Source organism: Lissotriton helveticus, chromosome 8 (genome assembly GCF_964261635.1).
Source record: "Lissotriton helveticus chromosome 8, aLisHel1.1, whole genome shotgun sequence".
Classification (NCBI taxonomy): Eukaryota; Metazoa; Chordata; class Amphibia; order Caudata; family Salamandridae; genus Lissotriton; species Lissotriton helveticus.
In genome coordinates, this window is record NC_136069.1 from 388,561,356 (window position 1) to 388,581,237 (window position 19,882).

The 19,882-nt window shown below is 41.4% G+C and overlaps 1 protein-coding gene and 1 long non-coding RNA gene across 7 annotated transcripts in view; both read right to left on the reverse strand.

Moving 5' to 3' along the window:
• Nucleotides 1-19,882, reverse strand: part of LOC144772707 (uncharacterized) — a 650,472-nt gene that overhangs the window by 592,918 nt on the left and 37,672 nt on the right. For all 6 annotated transcript variants that reach the window (XR_013599827.1, XR_013599825.1, XR_013599826.1 and 3 more), the window contains exon 3: nt 4,934-4,955. Coding sequence is in view for 3 of the 6 variants with exons in the window: in XM_078657201.1 (XP_078513327.1) it covers nt 4,934-4,955 (22 nt within the window). In the remaining 3 variants the exon portion in view is untranslated. The remainder of the gene's footprint in view (nt 1-4,933; nt 4,956-19,882) is intronic.
• On the reverse strand, nt 13,315-13,668 carry LOC144771652 (uncharacterized). Its single transcript, XR_013599410.1, has 3 exons — nt 13,654-13,668; nt 13,456-13,559; nt 13,315-13,346 (listed from the first exon to the last, which is right to left on the reverse strand). It is a non-coding gene; the product is annotated as an uncharacterized LOC144771652 (long non-coding RNA).

The window sequence follows — 19,882 nt, forward strand, 5'->3', positions numbered from 1 at the left end:
CGATTCGGTATTTGGGATTTCGGTGTCTGCTAATCGCTAATTAAGGAATCGGTAACTGATTTCCCTTATTTTGACTGATTCCTTCTTTGCGATAGCGTTTGGTGTTACCTACATTGTACAACATGGCTAAATATCGGTCGGTAACGCAGAAATTCTGTGAATTTCTGTATTACAGACCGGTATTTAGCCACCTACATCTGGCCCTAAAGTCTCTAAATGGTAACATGTATAAACGTCTGTCCAATTTTAAGTTGGATGGATGTGAAAAATTAGCAACACGGTGGAGCCAAGTATTGAGTATAGATGTAACACCTGGCACGATCAAATAGGCCCTGGGTAACATAGGTGATTTAGTCCACTCTTTGAGCTTACAATTACAGCAATTCCGTACAACAGGTATGCTCTATTATACGCCTGAAAGGATAGCTAAATGGGCTGAAGGGAACAACTTTGGAGAAAAGACTAAATGCCCTAAATGCTAATCTTATCCGGAATTGCTGCTAATAGTGTCCGGAATTGAAGACTTACTGGCAGAAGATAGGCCAGGTGCTCCATTTTAAATTAGGACTGGGTCCCCCCATTAACTGCCTTAGAAATTATGTTAGGCCATAAGGCAGATAAACCATCACGAGTTTTTTCAATCATGATGGTCGCTGCTAGATTAGCTATTGCTCGGGCTTGGGTTTCCCCGACACCGCCATCTATTGGGGAATGGTGGATCATTATTAGGGAAACATTCTGCTTGGAAACTGCCTTGGCTAAAGCTAGGGGTATTCGTTCTATGGCTAAAATGTAAGCAATTTGGAGTCCTCTGGACATGGCGACATTATATTAGATTAATTAAATCAGGAGGTCTACTTAGGTCTCCATGCTTTACATCCTTATGCTTGGTTATTGTTTCGAGATATCTGGTTTAAAGGCGAATGCTTTTTCTTGTTAATTTTTTTTGTCTTTTTGTTTTTTATCTTTTTGATTAATTCAATTGTCAAGATGATATGTACTATTTATATTGATTTACCCTATGTATTTATGTATTTTCTGCCCCATTTGATGATGTCAATAAAAATAAAAAAATAAAATTAAAAAAAGGAAACTCCAGCATGCAGAACTGCTGACGTGTGTTCTCGACAGTGGCGAACAGATCTAACCAAGGTTCTCCCTAGTCTCAGGAGAGACCTTGCACCATCCTTGGAGGGAGACGCCATTTGTGATCTGCTGGGCATCGATGGCATAGCAAGATGAACCACCATGAAAATGCCCTCATATTCCAGCCATGTCCAGAAGTGCAGGGCCTCTTGACATAGGGTGCCAGAACTCACCCTGCCATGTTTGATGCAGTACTACATGGTGAGGTGTTGTCTGTGAACACCTGCTTTAGTCTTCCCTTGATCGAAGGACTAAAATCTTTAGATGCCAGTCAGATCGCCCTCAGCTCCAACAAGTTGGTGTGAATCTGGCACTCCGCTGGAAACCAGAGGCTTCTGAGCTCCACCTCCCTCAGGTGTCCTCCACAGCCCAAGAGTGATACATCTGTCACTAGAGTCAACTCTGGTTGGGGAATGAAGAGGAGTCTGCCTCTGACCCCATTGTGGTTTATCAGCCACAATTGCAGGTGTTTTACAGTTCCTTTTGAGATCTGGACCAGATTGGAGAGATTTCCCTCATGCTGCACCCACGTCAGGTCTCATTGCAGATCCTGAATATGTCAATGGGCATGTGTCACCAGACGAATGCAGAGGGCATGAGGTCAACACATTTACAGAGTCAGTCTCACCGAAATCCAGGATAGAGGCTGAAATATCAGAGTCCTAGCCTGTATATCTTGGACTCCCTGTTTGGGAGAATAGGCCTGAAATAGCACGATGTACAAAATAGCTCAGATGATCCCAGCTGGATGATCTGGAGTATCCACTAGTCCTTTTTCATGGACTGCCAGTGGGGCAGGTGATGTGGATCCTGCCAACCATTGGGTGCCTGTGGTGGTATCACTGTAAGCTAAAGGGGTTCTGAGGCTGCTGCTCCTGGGCTAGTGATAAACTAGGTTGACCATCTGTCCCATGTTTTGTGTGGGCACTGCGCCCTAGCCCATGTAAAGACATGACTGATAGCCCCTACCATAGCCACGGAAATGGCAAAAGGAAGAATGGGATTTGTGGGTACCATGAGTATGCCTTTTTGCCAAAGAAGCGTGAGCCATCTAAAAGCTTGGACATTCCCTGAGAAGCCAGTGGTCATCTATCAGGCTTGGTGTATAAGTGCCACATACACAATAGCTCTGCCTACCGAACTGTTTGTGTCCTGTGAACAGCGAATGGTGAACTTTGCTGCAACTCTGCCATCTCCAATTGCCTGTTACAGTATGGCTCGGGTCTCAAATCATCAAAAAAAGTCAGTCAAAAAGTGACTGGAGGTAGCTCTCTCTGGATCCACCCTGATTGTCACGGATAGGAAAGAACCAATGTCTCACACTGGGGTTTTGCCTATTTAGGAGCTGGGCAAGCCAATTCCGGCATGAATGATGCAGATGACGCAGATGCAGATCCAAACAATGCCACCTTCTGGCATGCAGAGGCACTACTCAAAAAGATTTCAGATACAGTCTGACACCTGAGGATCATTCTAAAGTAAGAAAACTGTGGCTGGAAGATTATCAGATAGTGGTACTTCACATTGTCCAGATCAGGGGTCTCCAACCAGTAGCTCGGGAGCTACTGGTAGCTCATGAGCCCCCTCAAAGTAGCTCTCAGAGGTGAAGCCAAACCAAGCCAATCTCAGAGATTCTGTGTATATTAAAGAAGGCAGCACTGCTCTTTTCATCACCCTTCAGAGTTACAGACAGCCAAACCAATGGCAGGGCCTGTTGATAACACTCAAACACACACTGTGGTGGCCTATCAATCAATCAATCAGGGATTTATAGAGCACACTACTCACCTGTGGTAGTCTCAAGGAGCTGGAGGGGGAATGTGGGGTGAATTTGGGCAGCTCAGGTCATTCGAAAAGTCAGGTCTTGAGGCTCTTCCTAAATGCTTTCAGTGTGGGGTTTCATCTGATGCGGAGGGGGGGTTCGTTACAGGTCTGGGCCATGATGTAAGAGAAGGATGTGCCTCCTGTTCTGGTTCTGTGGGTGCAGGGGATTTTGGCCAAGGCCTGGTCAGCGGAGCAGAGGTTTCTTTTTGGGGTGTAGAAGGAGATTCTTTCGTTGAAGTATTGCTTTCCGGTGTTGTAGAGAGCTTTCTAGGTGTGTGTGTGTGAGCAGCTTGAAAGTCACTCTTTTTTCGACGGGGAGTGCTCGTATATGCTGGGTAATGTGGTCTTGTCGTGGGATGCTGAGGATGAGTCTGGCTGCGGCGTTCTGGACAGCCTGAAGTTTGTGTAGTAGAGATTTGTTGATTTCGGCATAGAGGGTGTTCCTGTAGTCCAGCCTGCTGGTGATGAGTGCATGGGAGACAGTCTTCCTGGATTCGGGGGGGTGGGTCCATTTGAAGGTTTTGCTGAGTATGCAGAGGGTGTTAAAGCATGTGGAAGCTGCAGCGTTGGCCTATGGGTCTGCCACATGAACCATCTTTATCCACTCTAAATCTACTTAAGGAGATTGACCATGTTATCCGCCCTGCTCGATCAGTCGCACTGTGTGTGACATCAAAGAATAGTATCAGCAGTAACCAGGGCTGACCCACCAAAGGGTGTGACTGCAAGAACTAGAGTGAAAATGTGTTATGTGGGAGCATGATCAACCAAAGAGCTGAGGAGAGGAGAGTATGCATCCAGGGCAGAGAAAATTAAATGCATCACATTCATTTTTGTGTGGGTATGTGACATTGTGTTCTTCCCAAATAAACAGTGTTGATTCCTTAAAGCTACTCCTAACGTCAAGGACTGCCAAATATGTATGCTGGTCTCCATCATAAGATTATTATCTCTGACGCAATTGTGCCCATTCATGGTATAATTTTGCCATAGTCATAATATTTTCGTCCTTGACTATTTTGGGCATACAGGTCTAGTTATTACATACTTGCTGCCAACACGGATGTATTAGGAGCATGCCTGACCTGCTTTTAGCCATTCCTGACAGAGTGGCAACTGCTTCTCCCATAACAATGGCCATAACTGATGTATGTTGGGCATCCAGCTGTGGCACAGTGGTAGCCCTGGTTTAATGGTGGGCATTATTGGCATTCTTAGTGTTATGGTGAGGAAGCATGGCCTATGATCCAATATCTGGCTATTTGAAGCATAATGTGTCCATGAGAGGCATTTTTACATAGCAGTACTCAATGAAAACAAAAAGCTGATGTTTAGGGACTGTGCATTTTCTAACAATGAAAATTGATTAGATTTTTAAAGGAAAAAAATATGCTTTTTCAGAAAAGGTTTTTCTTCTGGAAAATCGAGTTTGATTGCTGAAAGTGGAAAGGGATTTTGATAGAAAAATATGTGTATTTTCAAAAACTAATATGCTGATAACCACAAAATATTGCAATTCTAAAACACACTTAAAGTTGTTAGCTGAAAGATAATTCAATATGAGTTGGGGAGACTTACTACTGTGGTAATACCCTTTGTGGCACACAGCATGTGATGATTTGATTGTTACTTGATTACAGGCATTTAATATTGATAAACCTTTTCCTAGCATTCTGCTGATAACTTCCCCTAGAATTTTTGCGTGGCTACTACTGATAATTGTGCTTACGATGGTCATAGTGTAATGTTAATACATATAATCAGCATTTTACAGTGATAAAATATGCTAGTAGCTCAGCAGGACTTTCCTTGAGCAGAATTAGCTCTCACTACAGAAAAGGTCCAGATGGTAATATTAGCTGAGCAATTATGCTGTGTACAAAGATGTCAAAGAGTAATGCCAATAAAATATAAAAGGTTTTAAAATAAAACATTTAAAAATGAAGCTTCTTGAATATCTTACCTTTCAAAGAAGATTTGTTGGTCTACAGAGAAAGAGAAAAATGATGACTTAATATTAATTACATATAAGGGTAAGCAATATTTAACTGTGTCTCACTTAATATACTGCTGCATAACACTTTGCACATTATGACTCTAATGTACGCCAGTTACCCACGCAAGTCAGTTTAGACTGGAGTGGCTATGACACTCACATGAAGCAAAGAACATCCCAGTAGTCTCTGAATCACTAAGTGAAAAAGCACTGCAAATGAGATAACACTACAGATTAGTCATATGCATTAAATACATGGAAATGATTCATGTATTAGCTTTCCTCAACTCAGCAGACTCTTGCACTGTGCCCCAAAGACCCCAAACTTAACTAATCCATTAACTGAGTCCTGGGTGATGTAGCATAGATGTTTGCTTGCATTTGAGGGCAATCCAATACATTGCTTTCCTAAAATATGACAGACCTAAGGACTAAAATGGAAGATGGCAATTACAAATATTGTACAGTAGGCAAGGTACTTTGAAGAAATATGAACTTGTGCTCCTTTATATATGAATGGTCATTCATATTTTATGTCCCGGATGATATGAACCTCCAAGGAAATCAGAGAGGATGGCACAAGATGTGCGTACATCAAGAAGTCAACGCAAAATTTCAACTGCCTCTCGGAAAGTACAGTGTTTAAAAATGTAAACACAGAAGGGTCAATACTTCAAGTAGTCAATAGCTGTCTCACTCCTACTGAACTGTGCACAGGGACTTAGGACCTCAGTGAATTCGGGTGTGCCAAAAACTCACCTTAGTACCCAAAATCCCCTAGCAGACTAGCATCAGTGTCTCATTAGTCATATAGCAAAGAAACCAATGATTAGACAACCCAGAACACGCCACTAAGGTTACCTCAGGTAATGAGGAAAACAAGAGCACTCTTTCGTTACACTCTCATACCAGTCCAAAACATGGAGTAAATGGAGACATGAGCAAGTTTGAAATATTTATTTCTAACGCCGTGATCTCAGATGCAGCAGCTTAGCAAATACAAGCAAACATATTATTAGTAATAAGATTGTCAGCATAGTTACTATTCCATAAAATACAAAGGGAGAAAGCATGTTATAATGCTAAAGGAAACAGGCTAAATATATACCTATATTTCACCCTCCCTTGCTAGTAGGTTATTTTATAACTACAGAAGATCTCTTAGGTTAGCATAGGTGGCCCTATACCTTTGGTATTAGCAGAAATGGATCACATCGAGTTCTGCACAAGCTGTCAGCATACGAATGTTCTCCAAGTGTGTGTGATCATGCTTACACAGTGCATTATTAAACGCGCCAGTATCAGAGTTGGCCACAGCTGCATATGTGTTATGGCTAGAACGTGCGCTGATCAGCTAGAACAACAGCCACAGGGTTTAAGATAACCTTGACGGTCTCGGCGCTCACTGTACAGACTAAACTAACGAAGCAGCTTAGAAATGCAGAAAAACAAGTTATTCTCATGTGAAGCAAAATACTCAGCTTTCTCTAAACAATAGCTTAACGTGTGTGCCGTGTGCAAAGCACAGCAAAAAGGAAAAATGGCGTTTAAACTTCTGATAAGCTCATTCTAACTTAATACTGTGTGAATGTAAGGCTCAGCACCACTACACCCTCCCTTGATCGGAGCACGTGCAAGAAAGGGGGAAAATCAGGAACGCAGAGTTCAAGTTCGAGAGACAGAATCAAGTTCAAATTTGCCACAAGGGAAAATGGGAGCAACTCTGAAATAAAAAAACACATAAACTTAGTAGGGCAACGTGAACTAACAAAACTTTTGTGTCACAACCTTTCCAAAAAGGAGGGGGAAGAAAAAAAATCCGCTGTTCAACACATTACGTCAGTCCTGAAAGAGAGGGATCGAAAAAACTATCTCACTCCAACAGCGTGTATGCACAGTATGAAGCTACAGCCTCCAATAGAAAGTTACTCTTCTCATTCGAGAACATTTCAGCCATCCAGTTCAGTAAAGGGAATGAACATACATGTTCTTAAATGACCGGAACCTCTAGCACCATCAGAGGACAACTCAGGTCTTCTTCAATGTAACTGTGTGCCAAGAAGTCATGCGCCGCTGCAAAAACATTCCAACGTCCCAAGACTCCATGCGTCGCTGCAAAGGCCATAATCCCGCCGCCAAAACAAAGCAATTCATGAGCAACTAAGGGGCTCATCAGTTGATCATAATCCGCGTTGGGAGACACCGTACTGCAGAGACACAAATCCAGGGCCCAGTCGAAATCGCAGCTCAGGCAATGAAAGACAGGCTGGACGCTTGTGAAAAATGAAAATCGAAATGATAATCCATAAGCTGCACTCAATGTAGCCAGAGGCAGCGCTCCATAGTAACTAAGCATTCGGTTGCAGAGCAGCAACAGCCGGGACATATTGTCGTTTGACACAGGATGTGCATCCATTTTGAAACAAACAAAATAATAGCAGCACTCCGGCCACCAAAGCGAGCATCAAGGGAAATCCACCAAAGAGCCTGGAGAAAATCGAATGAAAAAATGCAGGGAACACACCAAATGTAGTTTGGAAGGAAATCACAAGGCCACTACTAACAACTTTAAAAAAGTGTGCTAAACCTGTGGTCGAGGAGGCATTAAAGATAGTGTGATTTAACTCCCAGAAATTGAGGGGGAGATCCGTAGTTAATAACGCATGCACTTCTGTGCGGGTGTTTGCCAGGTGAAGGACAAATGTTTCACGAGCAGATGTAAGGGCGACTTCTTTCTGGGACAAAAGAGCTCTCATTCGACTCATCTTGTTGAACTCTGCTTTCAAGGTCGGAATCGACGGCCAGATGGAAACATCCAACTTCCCATGCGGAGGAGGAAACAGGACGTTTTTTACAACAAACTACTCTTTGGGAAACCGTAACTATGTAAGGAATTCCAGCGAGCATCCCACAACAATCTTCATTATTTAAAAGTAAATAACTATTGTTTGCTAGTAATGTGAATGTTGGTGTGATTGCAGGTGTAGGAGTACCTTTGAAAATGCAGGCCAGATTAGGCACATTCTGATCACACGAGCCATGCAATTGTATATTCCTACATATTAGCGAGTGATCAGGCGATGTTGTGCAATCTTCCCCGTTTAAATAAACTTCTTTACCCGCCCTCAGGCATATATAAGTAAAGGGCAGTGACCAAGCTTCATGGAGATAAGCGCTGCCTAAAGGCTCATACCTGCCTATAGCATAATACTTCATGCAAGCCTTGAATTTGAACAGAGAAAAAGATTGATTGTTATCAATCCATGGATAAGCCACACAACAGAATGTGTCTCAGCCAAAGAAAATGGTAACAGTTCCAACTTTTTAATATGCAACATAGAAAAAGTGGCATCTTTCATTGACATAAATTGTTGTTTTTCAGTCAAATTAAACAGTGCAAATAATGAAGAAGTGTTCATGTAGTCCCAGGGCACTCTGCCAGCTTTTAACATTTGTAAAGTTCATGCAAACTGCATGATGGAACGCAGTTGATTTTGACCATGAAATAACACAGAGACATCTTCTTGCACAATATCAACAACAGATGAAACAATATTTGCCAATGTGTAAATGTGGGAAGAAAGCGTGTTAATGCTCTTATCTACAACTGCAAGCACTTTTTCTAAATTTGCCTGATCTATAGCTCTTAACCGGGAAGCAGCCTCAATCGGAGACAGTTTCCAAATCTCATTGTAAGGAGCATATATCCAACGTTTAGATCTGCCGGAAGCAGGGCCTTTGACAAAATCATTCAGATCAACATCGTCAGTCAGTTTAGATAAATGAAACTTAACCGACGCTAAAGTCAAGTGTTTGAGCCAACTCTGACATAGCTTGCCAACGGAATAGGTAGTGACAGAATGGTCACTCACAAAACGTGGATCCACCCTAACCTGTGTGTAGCCAGGGGCCAAACCCAGAAAACGATGTTGGCAGGAATCTGCACTTTTGTGCCACAACAACCAACCTTCAGGGTCCAAACCAGAAATGTTAAATGAAGAATTTAGCAACAGGATCTGTAACTCTCTAATGGATATACTGGTATTATTATCCCAACCGGGGTACCCTTCCAATTATGGAAAAGCAGGAGCATTCTTTTTTTGTTTTTAGGAGAAGCCAATCCAAAGCAGGTGGTTTGTGAAATAGTCAAATTCAAAAACATATGGTTCGGGATGAGACATGCATGATGCAAAGCCTCAGTGCCTTGCACTTGCCAACTTTTAGAACCCCAAACAGATTTAAGATCAATAGTATCCTTCCACAGTTCATAGCCCCCAATAGCCAATTGGTCAAGAAAGGACTTGGAATATAATAATTTAGTGTGGGTAAGTCTAACTTTGGAAGAGGACTTTTCTGTCATCTTAAAATAAAATGAATGTGGATTTGACTGATCGAAGTCAGTAAAATATGTGAATCTCTTTAAAAAAGAACTGGAGCTGCCTTCAACAGGAGCGGGACAATGCTCCCATTGCGTATATATTCCTTCTAGTATTCGCTTTATGTAGGTAGTGATTTCCAAAGTGTTGGTAACAAAATAAATTACCATAGTTAGCAGAATCTAAATATAAATCCTCAGCATCAAATGCAGCATAGTATTTCAAATCTGAAAACAAAGCCTCTACGGCTTGTACATCCCAATCATCAGAACAAATATTTTGTTCAATCACATCCCCCATAGAAATTCTTAGGACATTAGGGACATTTATAATCTCTGTGGGACCATGGACTTGGAACTTCACAGCATCCCAAACAATCCCATCTAAGACGGGCCAAGCAGTAATATTAACAACAACCATGTCTCTTTTGATCCTGTGAGACGAGGAGTGGGGTGCCAATGTTCCATTAATTGGTCGAATTGCAGTTCTCTCCCTAACGTAGTGACCGTTCACAAGACGGAAAAAATACACCACAAAGCCAATTGACATGAACAAACAAATTGAAAAAAGTACCAACCAGACGTAAGTCCAAGAGGGAATTAAAAAATGTTTTTTAAACCCAGTAGCAAAAACTGAGATTTTTGAAGGGGACTTCGATGTGGTAGAGTTAGTGTCAAATGAAAATCTGGACTCAATTGCCAAACAGGTCTGCAAATCGGGCATCAACAAGTCAGTAGGGTACATGTACTCTATATCATCAAGAGGAGCAGCAGGTGGGGTATTCAATAAAGGAGTTGGAATAACAGGCATTTCCAAAGCAACATCAGGCCTGTTCTTAGGAACCCGTGCCAAAACAGAATTTCTCAGCAGCACCCCAAGTACAAGAAATGGAGCTCGATACGAGGGGCCAAATTCTTTTTTGTTCTCCATTTTCTCTCAGACCAGTTCTCCGACTCGGGGTAGCCAGCCAACTACCGGGATCTACAATGCAGCACCAGATGTGGAGGGCAAGTGTTCCTTTGCAAGACTGCCTCTCTTCTCTTTTAGATTCTGTAAAACATGACAATGTTCATCTACTTCAAAGGGGGCAGCAGCCGTCGCCTGGTCTAGACCTTCAAGGTCCGGGACGAACATTTTGATACCTAAGAGCATTTCGTGAGGGGTCCGCCCACACAGAGACCTTCTAGGGAGATTATTTAGTGCATGCTGTACGCTATTGAGATGGGCTAGCCAATTCCTGCCAGTACCTAAAACCCTGGCTGTCAATGATTGCTTTAAGTCACGGTTCATTTGCTCCACAATACTGTTGCCCTCAGGCCGGTATGGAGACGAAAATTTGTTTTGGACCCCCATCAAACTCATGGCCTCCTTGTACACCTTAGAGGTGAACGCCGAACCCTGGTCCGAATGGAAAGTACCACACGCAAAAATTCCCACAAAGACACGCAAATCTCTTATGACAGTTCGTAAATCAGCACTGCGGTGTGGCCACACCCAAACAAAGCGTGTGCAAGAATCAACTGCAACTAAGATGTACTTATGATCAGTATCAGAAGAAAAAGGACCTAAATAAACACACCTAAGTGGTTTATTAGATATGTACAACTGTGTCTGGGGCGGACACGCAGCAGTCGAAGGCTTGATCTGGTGACAAATGTCACATTGAAGGACATAATCAAGCATCTGTTTGTACAGTCCCCGCCACCAGAAACGTTGTCGTAGCTGAGAAACAGTAGCCGAAACGCCCACATGCGCGGACGCAACACCCTCGTGGGCAGCTGTAATCAGTGTGGGCCTGCGGTCCGCGTTGGGAATCAATCTGTCACCAATGTCGGGTATTTTCACATAAGGAACTTTATCAGGGCTAAAGTGATAAGAATATTTTGAAAGAAATCCAGTAGGATATTTACTTCCCTTCTCAGTAGCGGCAATTGCTGCCAAGATGTCATCATCAATCTTACTTTTGGAACGTGTAACTGCTGCAACTAAATATGTAGCTACTGCTGACTTTGCGGCCTCAACAGCCAAACTATTGCCAACAGCGTGAACTCCCACACGCTGATGACCAAGAGTATGAATTACATACACGTGTGGCAATCACTCTTTAAGCTCAGCCACTCGGACCCAGATCATTTTATGTTTTATTGTGCTACCTTTGGAGTCGCGATAATCATTTTGAGTCCAAAAGAATAGGTGTCATTGTAAGACTGAATACAGTAGTAAGAGTCACTCACAAAAAGAGTCGTCACACCAGGATCTGCGTACTCCAATGCAAGCAGTAGAGCACGGAGCTCTGCCAATTGGGCGGAACAGTCCCCTAATGTCTGCGTATGCACGACATCTCGGACTAAACTCTCCATTCACCATCGTACCGACCACAATTGCGCAGGCTGAGACATATGCGTGCTTAGACCCATGCGCAACTTGCGCAGAACCATCAGTGTAAATGATACAATAGAAATCCTCCAAATGACGCATAGTCAAAGGAGCAGGATGAACAAATTCATACTGTAAATACTGCTGCGACTGCAAAGAGGCATCAAAAATAAACGTGACATCCGGAGACGTCAATGATATGGCCCATTGTATCCACCGTGGGTGCAACGCTTTTGAATTTGGTACACTGGCTTTCGTCACTGCTTCCAGGGCAGGATACGGGGTAACAACCAACATGCGTTTTTCCTGCGACAGTGCACGTTCCTTTAGAATCGCCATTTGCACTGCTGTCAACATTTTTTCCACAATGGAAAACCGCATTTCAGCCGAAGTGTATAAGTGTGAATTGTAAGCGATAGGTACTGTGTCACCTTCATTAAAAGTAAGGTACGTGAAACCCACTGCCCCAGGGACGATTCTTATCACCAGGTTGGTGTGGTTATCACGAGTCTGTAAGAACTTAGATTCAAGAAGATCAGGTAAAACAACAGGAAATGGCAGTAAGGGATTTTATATGTCGCACCACTAAGCTATACACCGAAATCACAATCGATTGATCTATAGATTCTACCCACCTCTCTGGTTCACTGCCAAAAGACCATACAAATATACACAAACAGCAAGCAAATAGAGAGGCAGCAATAGAAGTAATTATACAATGCTTCAATACAACAAAACGAGACAAGTGTCCTTCATTGATATGAAAAAAGTCCTTTTTTATAATATGTCCTCTTGGTACACGATGTTAACACAGACAGCCAATATTCTTTGTACAGGATGATCAAAACGACAGCCAAAGCGTTTCGCCCGAACCGGACTTCCTCAGGGCTGTAAACATACCATAAGTATGATCAAAACACAAGTCCCATAATCTTTACACAAGTACTTTACATAAAGTGCCTGTTGCGTTATAGCACTGCTAAATAATATTTGGTAACATGCTATAATTAGAAGGACACCACACTAAACCTTTAACAACCGTTTGTCATAACAAACCTACTTGCTTCAGGTTATTTCTGAGTGAAAAATATTAACACATAGTAGTGAGAACTGAAAAACAGAAGAAAAGAAGAAAGAGTTCATAATAATAAGGAAATCATAATAAGAAAAAAGTTACAACAGAAAAGGATAGGGCAGACAGAGTAGTAAGCCCTAGTGAAAAAACATTTATTTTAGTGATAGCAAATAACACACAATAGGGAGCAAATCAAATGTTATATATAAAGAGAAAAGAAAAAGTTAAATAGGTCATTTAAAACAAAAAAAGCAGAAATACAGAACAACGAGGTAGAGAGAGAGAGAGGGAAAACACTAAGCAAAAGGGGATGTATAGGCAGATGAAAAAAGGATATGTAAGCAGATGAGAAGAGAGGAAAACAAAAAGAGGAATGATACAGTTTCTACCCAGATATAAGGGCATAGTCTTCTGAGAATCAAACGGTATTCAGATTTATTACTAGAAGGTGGCTTACTTTCAAAGGCCATAAAAGTACAGATTAATATCCTCACCAAATCTTCGGGTAAACTCTAATGGCACTGGTTTCAAGAAGTAAGAAAAGACGTATAAACTACGGTGAAAAAAGAAAGAAAAGAAAACACTAATTCGATAGTCAAGCTATGCTATCTGGCACAATTTCATCACCCAATATGGTAAATAACCTAAAAAAACATAAATACCTTATTGAAAAAGGTATCCAGTGCCTCTGACAGCAAAACGGAAAAGAGGGACGTAAAGTAGACACCAAGTATAACCAAAAAATAGTTCTTTAGCCAACGTGATTCTAAAAATAGAATAAGATAACACACACATGATTACAATAACTGAATATTCACAATAATTAGGGTGACACCAGAAGTTATAGGTCTAGGTATTACCTGTATAATTCTTTCTTATTCTTCCATGGCTAAAGATCAGCTAGACAATAAGGGTGTATGTTATGATATGCACCACTCTAATAACTGTAACCAATGAAAAAATAATAACGGTATGAGAAAAAACAATAAAAAATAGACGCTAAGCAATCACTCGTATCTAAGAGCCATTAAACCGTGCACATGGTTGCTTTTATAATCACCTTGCAAGAGACAGGTAAGTTATTATCATTTTAACTTAAGCGGCGAAATCTATATGAAAAGAATGAACAAAAAATACGCTGAACAAGCAATAGTGGATCCTGAGCAAATTGAGCATAGATGAAAACATCCTACTGAAGGATTGCACATCGTGCATGAGTGGAGTGCATACAGTTAAATAACTATAGCCACAAAATAAGACACATAGAAAGATATCCTTGCGATTGGCCATTTTTAAATATGAGCAAACACGTATCTACACACTAATCCACATACATACTGTATTCGGAACTAAAGACAGACATCACTCGTGCCATTTTTTTTAAGCGAGTCTTAGTCATGTTCTGGTAGGTTTAGAATAAACCCGATACACTAACGTACTGGTACACGAGAAAAAGGCAAACGTTGTGGAGGCCCCACTCCTTTTCAACACTCGGACGAAAGACAAAGCAACAGACAACAAGAAAAGCAAATACCCATAGAGCTTAACAGTGCCTCGCACGATGTTTTCATATGTCGGAGAGGCTGCAGGTAAGCAGCTTAAAGCCTCGCGTAAAAAATACAACAGGCTTATTGATAATTAAAATAATAGCCACCAGACTCCATATAGGCCGAAATACTCACATGACGTATTTCTCAAAGCGCCCCCATGTAGTCCTGGGACTCTAGTCTCACCAATCTGTCTATTCAGATTTCGCGCGAAATGAAAATGCGTCTCACGTGGTGTTTTATATGCCAATCTACTGCCTCGTCGGTACGTAAATCACGTACAACTTTTTTCTTTGACAGCATGATGCTTTATTTTCTCACGGACAGATACAATGTACACTCCCGATATGCGTGCAACCAAATTAGAAGTGCATATTAATCCTGCGGAATGTTCCAAAATACCTCTCAGCAAAACGAAGTCTGAACCCATATATACAAGTAACATCCCACAAGTGCCCGTTCACCGCTATTCCAAAAGATCAAAAAAACGGAGTAACATGAAAAATGAACAAATTGTCTTGCAAAATGAGGAATTAAAAAAGAAAAAAAAACTTTAAAAAAAAACCTGGACGCAACACATGAGTTCACGACAAGAAAAAACGTATTGATTAGGACATCGCGACGAGTAGCATATTCGAACTCCCAAGAGCTCAGATACTAACAGCCAAGAGCATTGTACCTCACGTCAACACGCAGGTAATGACCATGAAGTGGCATATAGAATAAACAAATTGTCTTTACAAGAATAGGTTTGGCAAGTCCTAGACAAGAGACATGAATTCACGACAAGAAAAGCCATATTTATTAGACCATCTCGACGGATAGCATATTCGAACCCCCAAAAGCTCGAATACTAAGAGCCATGAGTGTTATCCCTCACGCCACCACGCAATTGTTAGCCATGACATTAAACATCAATGTAAATAACCACTGATTTCAATACAAAAATCGAAAACAGACACAAACCCCCAAAAAGGTTAGTAATATATGTATTCAGATATGGGAAAGGTCATATATAGACCCAATAGCGGAAACCAGAGAAACCACCACCAAGAGGAACTTTTTTTTAAGAGCAAGGGATACTTAAGAGTAAAAAGCAGATAATAATACATCACCAAGTAGGTAAAAACAAGCCCTTTCAGGTACTTTCTGAAAATCAGCGACAATACATATGCTGATCACATGAATGCATTGTCGAATTATCTTTTAGGACAAAATGTAAGCACATATTCAAACATTTAACAATTATCATGAAAGAGGAACCTCTACAGGCATTCCAATGCATGTAAATACAGAGCAAAGCTATGCAAAATATACAGGAAGTACAGATTTACATATCACATAAGGCAATATACAATAATGATGGCTCAGCAACAAGTAGATTAAATACACAAAACTTAAATATAGTTAATCAAAATTCGCCAGAAAAAGAAACAACAGTAGAAAAGGGAGAGAAAATAATGCAAATGTGGCTAAATGGTATGGACAGACCAACACGATAGGTCTATCCATTCAAATGAGCCTAAACAACACTTGAAAGATCAGACATAAGAGGCCTGTAATTCCCGACCACTCGAAATACGGATGGCCCATTGAGACAGGTAAGATTTCTAGCATTCAAGCAGTCAATAACTAAAACTCAAAAAGAATGCAAGGTATCCATATCAAGGTGACATAGAAACAGTTCTACAGACAAATTACAAGAAACAATGCATCTCATTGTCGGATTTCAACCCATGTATGGTGGCCCTTGATTTACAAATCCAGACAGCCTCAAGTCGATGTAATTGCAATTCTCTATTTCCCCCTCGTCTGTCTAGGGGGACATGATCTATTGCATGAAATTTGAAATTGGTCTTAGATAGTTGTGAGTTGCGTATATGGGCTCCCAAGGCATTAGAGTTGTCATTTCTTATGCATGCACGTCGGTGTTCCTGGACAAGAACTCGTAATTGTTGTACTGTACTGCAGACATAGATCTTATGTTGGGAGTACAGTATGATAACTCACAGCTATCTAAGACCAATTTCAAATTTCATGCAATAGATCATGAAAGTGAAAGTTCACCGCATGTCCCTTGATATTAGAAAGGACGAGATCAGAAACTACGTCAAACATGCCGACGAGTCTCATTCCCAATTCAAACACTGCCTCAGGTCCGTGCTCATCTTGAACACGCTTAATGACCGAGGGAAGGACAGCCATTGGCAGAGTGCCGAAGCACCTCGTGTACACTGCCGCAAAGATTCTACCCCATTACTCACAGTCACCGGCCTCCGGTACCAAGTCCTTGGGCAAACTAATTGTAAGAATCCTGTGTTTTTCTACAGGACTGGAATTCGGGAAAACTGCCTCCAGTTGGTCAAATTTCTCGGCAAGCCAGATAGGCATATCATCCTTATCTTGGGGACGCTTGCCCATAACTGCATTAACCATCACCGGACTAAGCTTCATACCGCTCGGTCCGACTGGAAGCGCCGCAGCACCAGGGACCCCGCCCTGGAAATTGCAGGTAATATATTGAACTAGGGCCCGAATAACCCCAATTGCGGAGTTATATAGCGGCCTCAATTCAGCAACGGGGACAGCCCCCACACGAGGATGCGGGGTAAATCTAGCCAACACAGGCCTAGAGGCGCCTGGAATGGACAAACGACCTAATCTAACAGCCGTTAAGCTGTGGGGAAGGGCGCCATTAAACCAAACACGGTGCTGCCAAGCAGAAATCGGAACTTCCTGTGCCCTGTATGGAACATATTCCACAGGCACGTTAGTGTGAGTATAAGTGTGGAACACCTGAGTAGCCGCATCCACCGCAGGAAATGTCACCCATGAGTAGAAATCTCAAACCGGTGTGCCACCTCAGCACTCACCACAAAAATAACCGCCATGTCCTCCAAAGTGATGTTATAAGACTGCAAATAATTGCGGACCGCAAGCCGACTATCCTGCGGTATGTCAACGTCACCCATAATGACACAGAAAGAAGAGGTACAGTGCAAAACAAAGTAGCACAACTGGGTAGTAATTCAAAAGGAAACCGTTTTGAAAAAAATCAAGCTTGAAAAGACCTATGTAACTATAGGTAGGTTTATCCGTCACCACTGTTAACTGCAAACAATAGTGAGGAGGTTATGGACTGATATAAGCACTACGCAAGCGTCTTGTAAATAAGACCACCATTGTTGGGCGCCATGTAGCAGGGATTCTGTTCCTACGCAGAACTGTGCAAAGAGACTTACGACCTCAGTGAATTTGGGTGTGCCAAAAACTCACCTTAGTACCCAAAATCCCCTACCAGAATAGCATCAGTGTCTCATTAGTCCTATAGCAAAGAAACCAATAATTAGACAACCCAGAACATGCGACTAAGGTTACCTCAGGTAATGTGGAAAACAAGAGCACTCTTTCGTTACACTCTCATACCAGTCCAAAACATGGAGTAAATGGAGACACGAGCAAGTTTGAAAGCCACTGCTTTTATGAAATATGGAATAATATTGTTCAAAGAGAATTGATGTCAAAAAATTAAAATGGAAAATGGGTTGCAGGGTAGGGTACTATACCCACACTGCCTTAATATCACCTACTCTCATGTGATTCAAGTAATGATGCAATGTACTATACAATAATGAGTTTTTAAGTATATTGACATAACTTAGGAACATACGATGACCCTTCTTCCTTCTGTCACAAATATGAAGGAAAAGTGAGACAAGATTGAATTTCCCTTTTTCCATCTTATTGACATTAATGTTTGTTTTCAATCACTGTGAAATGCGAAGTACAATGGCGTTATTTTATCTAACAACAGGATAATGTCTGCCATAAGGTGATTTGTGTGTAAACAATTTGAAACTACATGTCCCAGAATTCATGGGAGTGATCGAAACAGGAAACAGTATAAACAGTTGCAAAAAAGTAGTGCCACCTACCGTGAGCAAGGCCGCAAGGCTGAAACGCGTTGGTGTGTCAGACTGGGCACTGAATAAATTCTAAAAATCGAAGTTGCAGTGTGCGGCGTCCTTTGTTATAAAAAAAAAATATATATATATATATATATATGTGATCAAGCTCCGCCTGCGGAGCGAAACGCGTCAGGGAGGGCACTCGCTCTTGCACTTCTGTTAAAATTAAAAATGGATTGCTGGCAAAGATTTCCGTGATGTGGCTCTTTTTGGTGTTTATGATCTGATTGAACACCTGGTCGAATACGAGGTCTACGCCTGTTGTTTCCGTCACCCTTTGGCGGTCAGGATCCAGCGTTCTATATATATATATATATATATATACTATACAAGATGGATGTACATACAGAAATTTTAATCTGAAACACGGGTGTACATAACACGAATAGATACATGTCAGTAATTTAACAATAGAGGAACCATCAATGCTTCTCATTGTTTTCCAGTAGATTGATAATGTATTTGTACAGATATAAATCTTATCTACGAAATCAAGAATCATCAGCCTCATTAGCCTTAACTCCCCAGATCAACATCGTCAGTCAGTTTAGATAAATGAAACTTAACCGACGCTAAAGTCAAGTGTTTGAGCCAACTCTGACATAGCTTGCCAACAGAATAGGTAGTGACAGAATGGTCACTCACAAAACGTGGATCCACCCTAACCTGTGTGTAGCCAGGGGCCAAACCCAGAAAACGATGTTGGCAGGAATCTGCACTTTTGTGCCACAACAACCAACCTTCAGGGTCCAAACCAGAAATGTTAAATGAAGAATTTAGCAACAGGATCTGTAACTCTCTAATGGATATACTGGTATTATTATCCCAACCGGGGTACCCTTCCAATTATGGAAAAGCAGGAGCATTCTTTTTTTTTTTTAGGAGAAGCCAATCCAAAGCAGGTGGTTTGTGAAATAGTCAAATTCAAAAACATATGGTTCGGGATGAGACATGCATGATGCAAAGCCTCAGTGCCTTGCACTTGCCAACTTTTAGAACCCCAAACAGATTTAAGATCAATAGTATCCTTCCACAGTTCATAGCCCCCAATAGCCAATTGGTCAAGAAAGGACTTGGAATATAATAATTTAGTGTGGGTAAGTCTAACTTTGGAAGAGGACTTTTCTGTCATCTTAAAATAAAATGAATGTGGATTTGACTGATCGAAGTCAGTAAAATATGTGAATCTCTTTAAAAAAGAACTGGAGCTGCCTTCAAAAGGAGCGGGACAATGCTCCCATTGCGTATATATTCCTTCTAGTATTCGCTTTATGTAGGTAGTGATTTCCAAAGTGTTGGTAACAAAATAAATTACCATAGTTAGCAGAATCTAAATATAAATCCTCAGCATCAAAAGCAGCATAGTATTTCAAATCTGAAAACAAAGCCTCTACGGCTTGTACATCCCAATCATCAGAACAAATATTTTGTTCAATCACATCCCCCATAGAAATTCTTAGGACAATAGGGACATTTATAATCTCTGTGGGACCATGGACTTGGAACTTTACAGCATCCCAAACAATCCCATCTAAGACGGGCCAAGCAGTAATATTAACAAAAACCATGTCTCT